Here is a 10,063-nt window from a genome sequence, read left to right as displayed (position 1 = left end):
GAAGCCAACTTGTTCAACATGTACTGAATAGTTCTGAAATCAGGTCATAGCCCTATAACCGAGGGTTTAGACGACGCTTATTGGAACTGGTGAACAAAGGCTCATTTTGCAGCTGCTCCAGAAAATCTCATTCATTCATTCATTCATTCATTATCTGTAAGCGCTTATCCAATTCAGGGTCGCGGTGGGTCCAGAGCCTACCTGGAATCATTGGGTGCAAGGCGGGAATACACCCTGGAGGGGGCGCCAGTCCTTCACAGGGCAACACACACACACACACACACACCTACGAACACTTTTGAGTAGCAAATCCAGAAAATCTAATTACATTTCATAATTTTCTGAAGATGTTAAACAAAGTTGTGCATGCACTACTAAATGTGTGTACACACAATGGAATCACTTTAAAACAATTCTAGCCTACAAACGTCTGGACACTTAGGTGCTTTTACCACTGCATTATGGTATCTACTAGGCTCGACTCATCTTTATTTAATTTTCCATTAGACAAATTGTGAAAGTGTGTAATTCAATGCCTGCTTGCACCTGATTCCAAGCGAGAAGAGAATTGATTAAAAATGAATTGACGACTGAAGTGCATAAAAATAATGAGCAATTAAATCTATTAATCTGATTGAGGGAAATAAACGTATTTATTTAACATTACAACCACAGAAAAAACATTTGTTTAAAAATATATTTACATATATATATTTGCCTCAACACACAGACACAATGAGAAAATATAAAGTCATGTCACTTGTATTCACTAATCATGTTAAGACTGACGTAGTGTGACAAGTATAAAGATGAAACAGAAAACAACTAATAGTTAAACAATATCAAAGATGAAAAATGCACCAACTCCGTCCCATTAAAAATCTCACAAATATGGAGCTGTATTCCAGAAAATGAGTGGTTAAACTGTCAGTGCAAGCCATATCTCAAAATACAACTGTCTCATGCCATTCCTTTTATACTCCCTTTATCACAGTCAGAAACAATGCTTTGAAGAGATTAACATGATTTGTATGAAAAGCCAGTTAAATTCTATCAGTTCCTCTTTGACAGAAGGTCTATTTCTTCAAACCTCAAATCAGTAACGGCATCCTCAAAGAGTCCATTATTTTCTAAGACAGCTCCAGTAAGGAGGGAAAGGAGAGAGGGGGAAAAAAAAAAAAAAAAAAAAATTAAAAATAAAAAAAACACACACACACAACACTCTCTGGGAGTACCATACTGCTCATTCCCACTTATAGATCTTCAGCATCTTCTCAGTGAGAGAGGCTAGGTAATGTTCCTGGTTCATCCCAAAAGGGCATATGTCCAATACAGGAAGATCTGCAGGCAGCTTCTGTAGCAAGGCACCTCTACCAGCATCCCACACCTGGAGAGAAAACAGCAGTGCAAATTATTACACTTTTTCCATTTAATCATTATGAGGAAGAGAAAGAGGGGAAAAAACACCACACACCATGGTTGAATTGGATCCCTCGTCTCCTGCACACACAAGCGTGGAGCTGTTGCCAGCAGGGCTCTTAAACACAGTGTTCTTTGTGAGCAATTTACAGGAAGAGCCAGCAGTGAAGGTCTGGACAGGAGCACAGAAGCAGACAGGTGCTTGAGAGGAGTTTGTTTGAGGGCTTCGGTTTAACTCCATCAGAACACAGCGCAGAGAAGGGTTTGCACGACCTGATCCATCAAATAAAACAAACAGTCATGATTTGTCTAGTGGCTTATTTTTTCCAACCTCAGTCCTGAGCTAATACAACCAATTCAAAGCTCAGAGATATTTAATTATTAGCTGATAAATAGAAGGATTTTGCTGTGTTGGAATAGGAAAGATGTTAAAATGTGTATAATGGAGGTGCCGAGGTCAAAATGTAAGCTCAGAGGGGATAGAGCCTTTTCAATTGCTGCGCCGAAACTGTGGAATAACCTACCATTTTACAGGGTGGGCCATTTATATGGATACACCTTAATAAATTGGGAATGGTTGGTGATATTAACTTCCTGTTTGTGGCACATTAGTATATGGGAGGGGGGAAACTTTTCAAAATGGGTGTGACCTTTTTGAAGGCAGGCTTCCTCACTAATGATTTTTAAAACGTGTCTTAAAACCCATTTTTATTCCTTGGGTTTCAACACAGCATGAGACTTTTGCTTTGTGTTATTAGTTTTATTTTATTTGAGTTACTTATTTCTCCTTATTGGTTAGTTTTTGTTTTATAAACATGTCAGTACAGCACTTTGTTTCAGCTGTTGTTGTTTTTTAAAGTGCTCTATAAATAAAGTTGAGTTTATGTGAAATTCACCAGAAAAACCCAATCCTGATTTATAGCGATTTAATGCCCCAAAGTGGTTAAAAATGTAACTGAAGAATCAATACTTGTATACCTACAACAGTAGACTATGTTTTACCAGTCATGTATGATATTTTATAGGATGGAATGGTGCAAATTTTGAGCACATGTGCTTTAACATAACTGTTTTTGAGATCTGGTAGACAACCAAATGCTAGTAATATTCTACTTAGGTTAACTACGAAAAGCTACACATTTCAAATACATTCTACCCAACTACTGTGTTTTCAACATTTTATATACAAACAAACATATTCTCTGCCTCTTGGTAATAACTCACCAGGTCTATATGTGACCAGACAGTGTCTGCTCTCTGGTTCCACTTGTATATCTGTGCAGCCCCCAGATTCTAAAGGCAAAACATGAGGTCTGTAGGTGGTGCCATCCACATGCTCCCAGAAACATCCCCCTTCAAGAGAACCAGCAATGAGGCCCCCACAAGGGAACAGACTGGATGCTGCACGGGGGAGGTAGGACAGGGATACAACCGGACAACTGCAAAGAAAACAACAAGCTTAAGTTGAGACAACTAAGACATTCAAGGTTTGAGAGAAATCTATGATGCCTCTTCAATGTTATATGATGAATCCTCTGGCTAATACATGTGAATATTAAGATTCATTAATTAAATTAAGAGCATTAAATATGCTGTAGGTAAAAACTATTGAATTGACTATACACAAATATTCCCATTGTTTAAAATGTAATAAGGGAATTCTCTATAGGTTGAGTTGACACAAAACATATCAGGTTGTTTTCAATCTTATTTCTGAGACAATTGAGTGAAGTAACCATACAGTTCTATGACAAATGCTGGGAATTACTGTGAAAGAACTATTTACAGACTAGATCTTGCAGTTCCATCATTATCAGTGACATTTCAATGACAATTCCATGACGTCCCTAGTCTCTGACATTTTTGTTGGAGGTACCTGGAGCGGAGAGGTGCAAGCTCCTGCACATGAGTGCTAGTGTCCCGCGTGTCATACACCAGCACAGAGCCATTGCTCAGGCCAGCATAGATGTAATTGTTGTTGTCGTGACACCAACTGCAGCTCCAAACAGGTTTACCCGTGTTGTAAGCCTGAACCACAGTGTTGGTCCATAAACTTAAGGGAGGGTGGAAGGGGGGGGAGGAAAAAAATAGAATAAAAATAAGGACACCTAAAATTCTTAATAAGACTACAATTAATTAATAATAACAACTGTAGTAATTTGTCCATGAATTTGTTTTGTTTTCTATTCATAAACGTTCTATACATCATTATTTAATTACAAAGTCCTTCATAACAATGGTGTAAAAGCAGGAAAATTTAAAGCTGTGCATGTGGGTGTTTATAAAGATGCAAAATACTGTATACAGCAAAAATAACATAATACCTTGTGAGTTTGACAGTATTGTCAAGAGCTGCAGAAAGCAGCAGGCTATCTTGCTGTTTGTTGAAAGCAAGACCTCTGATCTGTTTAATGTGTATAGGAACATAATGACTGGCTTTCAGATTGACAGCACTTATCTTTTTTACTCCATACCCTGCAAATATGCAGAGAGACAAAAAGAGGGAGAGAAACAGAGTGAAAATGAGCAAGGTCAGAAAATCTGTATATAAATGCTTGAATGATAATCAATTAATTAATATGAAAATTAAAAAAATACAATATCCTCCCACAGTCCAAAAAACTCATGTTGGTAGGTGGATTAGCGAGTCAAAAAGTTTCCTTAGGTGTGAGTGAATGTGTGTCGCCCTGTGAAGGACTGGCACCTCCTCCAGGGTGTGTTCTCCCCTTGCGCCCTATCCCTAACTGAATAAGCGGTTACAGACAATGAATGAATGAATGAATGAAAGAAAGTACTATAGGCTGCCACAAAAATAATACAGGTTTCTTCAAATGCTCACCAGGGACCAGGGTGGAATGAGGGGAGGGTTGAGAGGCCAACAGACAGCTGATGGGCTCACAGTAAGCTAGTACACGACAGCCACCAGCTTGCGACACAAGAACAGCTTTTGCAAAGACATAATGTCCTGTGCTGGATGACTCCTGTGTCTGAGACAATGAAGACGGAGTGATCTGGGAATGAGATGAGCTTGATGCAGTCTGAGCCATCAACCTCCTCAGCTCCTGTACAGAAAATGAGTGTTATGTGTTTATATATATATATATATATATATATATATATATATATATATATATATATTAGTAAGTGTTTGTTAAAGACAAGCAAACAATAAATAACACCAAACATTAGAATTAAACACAATAGCATTACTCCAGTAAGTGTGATATTCTGTGTGTGAATGTGTTGGTTTAAATTTTCCAAATCTCTCCTCGTGGCAGTCCGTATTATTTGAGGTTATCATCCATTACCTAGTTTTACCGGTTAATAAATAGTGATCGGAAAAAATCTCTTAAATTTCTTATTTGTTTTATATATTTTTTTTGTATTTACAGTGATTATATATAACATTTTACAAGCACCATGTTTACTGAGAAGCCATTAGTTTTTCATAAAGTTTTTAAATTGGTAATATTATTATGGCTGATTGGTTGTTTGTTTGTTTTTTTCCCTCCAAAAGTAAAACAAAAAGATATGGCAAGAGGTGTGTGTGCGCAGTTCTTGTACCTGAACCTCTTTCCGGAGTTTCCCACATTCATCTGTTACTACTTGTAACTGTAGACGACACTGAGCAGATTCCAACTCTGCTCTCCTCCGCAAGCTCTGCTCCTGCTCTAATGATCTTTACAAACACAAGCAAACCACATCATGATTTTCTGACTCAAGTCAGGGGAAAAAAAACAGAACATTGAACTTTTGAAAATTTGTATTACTATACCTCTTTAAACTCTCTTGCTCAGTGTTGTCCAGAGCCCTTAGTTTACGTGCATAAAGCAAGACAATATCCGTCCGCTTGGCCTTCTTGTTGCACTAAAAGAGACAAAGAATTTCTCAAATTTAAACTGACTTTTCACTGTCTAGGAATTTCCAAACTGTCTCCCTCTGTTTTTCTGTACTACAAAATTATGGGGATTCACTGAGTAGTTTTAAAAGTGCAGCACGAGTGGCCTGCTTAACGAACTTTAAATTTTCCTATATTTACTTTGGTGTTTCAGTCCAATGTTAAAGCACATTACTAATACGATTTCACCATCTCTACTTAGAAATAAAGAGGACAAAATGCACTGCGGCAGTTTATGAGACATGGGTTGTTTGTAATATTTATGTTGTGTACTGCAAACCTAATATTAGTTCTATTATGTATCTAAGGAAAACTGACCTGTGGACATTTAGCTCCCTGGCCCTTCAGCCACCGGTCAATACATGTAAAGCCGAACAGGTGGCCACACCGCAGAGTGGCAAGGCGATGCTCCCCTGAAGTGGTCCATGGTTCAAAACATATAGAGCAGGTCTCACCCTCTCCTTCCTCACCGTCATCAACAGTATCTGAGTGGACAGCAGTTGCAGAGGTACCAGAAGTCTCTGCTGGCACAGTCTGCACAAAAATTATTTGAACATTACAATAAACATAAGAAAACTTCAGAGTAAATCCTCAACCAGGAGGATAATTTATATTAAAATACCTATACCTAAAGTATGAATAAATTAATTCATGAATCATTACATTAAATTAGACACAAAAAAAAAGTGTGTGTATACCTGAGCTTGAGACTGCAGTAGAGGTTCGGCCCTATTAACCTGAGCAGCAACAGTAGGATCTGGGCAAAAGACACCAGGATCATAGACACTTTTTTTATTACATAAAAGACTTGGGCAAGTCAATGCAAGACATGACCACATAATTTAATTTAAAAATAACACACAATTCTGTATTATTTTCAGCATAAAAAGCATAATTTGAAAAATGGGGCACCTGTAGCACTAGACTCCTGAACTGGAGGTACCACCACTGGAGTTGGCTGGCTGCTATTAGGCACAGGGACAGGTTCTGCATTAGATCTTGAATCTGTGCTCTGTCCATTGTTTCCCTCCTCTTCAGAGTCACTCGCCTCCTCTGTGCTGCCCGAGATTGGTTCTGTGTCACTTCCTGCTGACACCCTGAGCAGGAAATCCAAAGGGCCTCTGTTCAGAAGTGTAGTCTGAGTGGAATACTGGAACCTCAGGCCTGGTCTGTACAAAAAGTTCCAGACACAATGGGGATCACACAAATATCAGCTTGTCCAGGCCTCCTTATTTCCCAGGGAAAGGCTGAGACAATAATAATGGATCTGTATGTACAGCTGCTACACAAATATATTAGTTATTTATTATATATCTGGTACTGTGCGTTAACGTTAGCAAAATGGACAACATTACACTGCATAAATATATAAAATAAAAATTTAACAAATAAATTAAATAAATGTCCCCTCTTTCAATATGTTTAGTACCATGTCCTCCTCAATGGTGCTTATCCCCACAGCAACCAGCGGTTCAGCTGTGTAATTTCCTTCCATACCTAGCTCGCCGTCTTCTCCTGACAACCTGAGTCGCTGCAAGTCGTGGCCTGTCAGCTGGACCAATGCCTCCTCCTTCAGGCCTCCTATCACTTTCCCCTTCATCCTCCACTTCTGTGCTGCTCCCAGAGTCAGGAATGATTATGGGCACCTCCACCCCTACTGAGCCAACAGCGAACCCTCCTGCTGCTAGCTGTACATCCACCTCCATATCCTCCATCTAGAAGACACAAAAACAATACATGGTAGCTGGTGACATTACAAAACATCACCAATTTGAACTATGTGCTTCGGAAATCACAAAAATGATGAAGGAAATTTAAAATGTTGGTAACATACTGTGTATTCACACATTTTTGTGTTTTGGGACAGAATACAGCTTAGCTGCACATCAGTTCAGACAAAACCATTTTTCATTTCTTCTCACCTTCGTCTAGCTCTCGCTCGAGTTTTTTGTCAACCACCAATCCAACAGGTGTTTGTACCACCTTCTTCAAAAGACCATGTGTAAGTTTATGAGCTGCAGTTGAGAGTCAGGTAAAAACAAATGTGATCTCTACAGTAGCTTGGATATTTATGTCTACATTTTGTCGTAATTGCTGTGCCTCTCTGTCCAATCAATGCTCTACAAGGTTTACAAGGTTTACACGTCACTCACGTTTAGATTCCTTGGAAGTACAAGCAAGCAGGTACTTAAAATAAAGAAAGAAAGAAAAAATACATTTTAAAACATAAATTAATAAATAACCTGGTTTGAGGGACCAGGTGCCTAATGGAAAAGCAAAAATGCATAGCCAAGTAGGTATCATGCAGTGGCAAATCGCTATTAGCAATAGAGTACTGAGTCATAATAAAATAATAATAATGATAACAATAATAGGTTACACCTATATAACACATTTCACAATCCCAAGGTTGCTTTACAATGTCATGTGAAAAATATGTACACATTGTTTAGATGGAGTTAAAGTATTCAGAAAATAGGTATGTAAGAAAGTTCAAGTGAATTTGCAGGGTGTCTGCTGTAGTCAAAGAGGGCCATAACTCCAGCTAGCACAGCCTACATCTCCAAAGATTCTGTGGCAGGTGAAATAATATAGGCTAGAACAAACCTAGCATTAACCTCATAGTCACAGTTTTTCGGGGGACAGGACTGAAAAACGAGAGGACAGAGCAGAAATAGAAAACAAAATTTTATTATGTGTATGTAAAATAAAACGGTACATTTACGTGGCCACAAATCAAATATATCCAGCAAATCGTGTCCTGTGACCTACTTTCTATGACTTTACATTTGGACCAGTACGTCTAGGACAGTGATTTTTAAAAACACCAGCAGCACTGTTGTGTCTGATCCACTCGTACCAACGCAACACGTCTGTGTCAATCCACCACCCAACATATACCCGCATTTTGGAGGTAATCTTTAGCTATTAAAGTATACAGAACAAAAACTGTTGGTCATTTTGGAGCAACATAGTGCACAAACATTGTAAATGGACAGGATAAAATAGACAATCAGTGTAGAAAATTGAGGAGGTATGTTTTGGTTTCTCTATCAAGATGTATTTCTGAAATATACGGATTTCTGTAAACGTTTTAAAAGAAAAAAACAAAACACAAACATTAATATAAATATGATCATTGATAAATAGGTTTACCCGTGTTTAAAATACATTTTGTGTGATGTCATTTCAGGATCTTACACTGGGGAGGTGCGGGGTGTGTTTATAATCTTATAGATACATGGGGTTTACTGCGTTAGCTTCACTCTCAGCTCTAGAGGGACGGGCTGGGAAAGAGGCAACGCTCCTTATGCAGCCATTAAGTTGGGTTTGAGACCATCCAAACAAGTACCAGCTATCCGTAAAGACTTCGCTGGAGCGGTAGGAAACAGGCGAATATATTTCACTCTATTAAATCTCTTTTCTCCGTGAATAAGACAAATGTTTGAGGAAAAACATAACATGTGAGTATGTAGCTGGCTGGCTAACATTAGCCACAGGGCTAAAGGCACAATCGAAGAAAAACAACTGTAGCCGCGCATTTATCTCAGTTTTTAAAGAGTGTTCAGAGTCGGTTTGTGGCTCTCACACAGTGCTGAGATAATGATTTTTTTTTACTACAGAGACACACCGTGTTGTGCAGTCTAGCGGCTAACGCTTAACACTGGTGAAGCGCCTGCGTTAAACCGACTTCAGCAGAAACACACACAAACATTACAGCTAGCTACCTTTTAAACGGGTCTCACTTCACATCGACCGCTTTAATCCACCATCATGCGATAGCCGAGCGGCCCAGGCCGGGAGCGGAAACAAGACTGGAGATAAAGTCTGTGGATCTCTGTGTTTAATCCTGGTTTGTATTCAGCTACGAGCTCTCGGGTCTGCTGCAGGGCTCCGGTCTGAAGTCCGCGCCACTCTGTAGGCCCGCCCCCAGTGTGCAGGGGTCCTTCTCCGTCTCTCCTCCTCAGAGTGTTCAGATAAAGTATTATAGGCTGAAATTATGCATTTCAGGACTGATATAATTTAAAAAAGAATCTATTGGAGCGTGTATTTATTTTCATTTTTGCCTCGATCAATTACTTATCCTAGCTGACGTCTTATTCAGAGACATTAAAAATCTGTGTATGGACAATTTGTCTATATAATGTATTATTTTCATAATAATGATAATTATTATTATTAAAAGGGTGCGGATACATGTACAAAGAAAATCAAGTTTGTTAAATTAATGTGACGCGAACACAAGGGCTCATCTTCAACAGCTTACTTCCTACATAGTGCACTATACACTGGCACACGCAGCCTAGCACTGTTTATCAACCACAAGTGCCATTTGGGATTAAGCCACAATACTCTACTGAAAATACTGTAAACATTTTTTAACTAATTTAATTTAATTTTAACATTTACTTAACTTTAAAAATGCACTACGTAGGGAGCAGGGATTCTCGAGGCGAGGTCGTGTAAACAAATTAGACTATGCGAATGAGTGCGGATTTTTCAGCTGCGTCAACTGCAAACAAAAAAATGGTCAGTTTTACACGGGTCTCATCTGAACTGCGTGCTGCAGCCATCCACGAAATTGTTAAGATTCCAAAAATAGAACTTAACCTACAGAAATGGGTCGTTGTCTGCCGCAGCATTTAGTCAATTGTTGTTAAAGAAAGACTAGACCTACTAGGAGAGATATGCTTGAAATTCTACGTAGGGTCCGCTGATTTTTCTGTAATGTAGGAAGTAAACATT

General features: G+C 38.8%; 1 protein-coding gene across 2 annotated transcripts; it reads right to left on the bottom strand.

Annotated features, from left to right (window-relative positions):
• Window positions 1–644: 644 nt before the first annotated feature.
• Window positions 645–10,037, bottom strand: rfwd3 (ring finger and WD repeat domain 3). Of its 2 annotated transcripts, none has more exons than XM_066668368.1 (14): window positions 9,933–10,037; window positions 9,046–9,830; window positions 6,815–7,032; window positions 6,230–6,486; window positions 6,016–6,074; window positions 5,636–5,851; window positions 5,195–5,286; window positions 4,984–5,098; window positions 4,259–4,481; window positions 3,744–3,894; window positions 3,296–3,472; window positions 2,644–2,858; window positions 1,475–1,692; window positions 645–1,387 (listed from the first exon to the last, which is right to left on the bottom strand). In XM_066668368.1, exons 3-14 carry the CDS (start codon window positions 7,030–7,032, stop codon window positions 1,244–1,246), a joined length of 2,085 nt encoding a protein of 694 aa, XP_066524465.1. In that variant the 5' UTR covers window positions 9,046–9,830; window positions 9,933–10,037; the 3' UTR covers window positions 645–1,243. The 2 variants fall into 2 exon arrangements, with proteins under 2 accessions (XP_066524465.1, XP_066524466.1); XM_066668369.1 differs by having other exon boundaries at window positions 9,046–9,280; window positions 9,996–10,013.
• Between the last annotated feature and the right edge of the window lie 26 nt (window positions 10,038–10,063).

Source organism: Hoplias malabaricus, chromosome 4 (genome assembly GCF_029633855.1).
Source record: "Hoplias malabaricus isolate fHopMal1 chromosome 4, fHopMal1.hap1, whole genome shotgun sequence".
Taxonomy (NCBI): Eukaryota; Metazoa; Chordata; class Actinopteri; order Characiformes; family Erythrinidae; genus Hoplias; species Hoplias malabaricus.
This window is presented reverse-complemented; position numbering and strand designations above follow the sequence as displayed.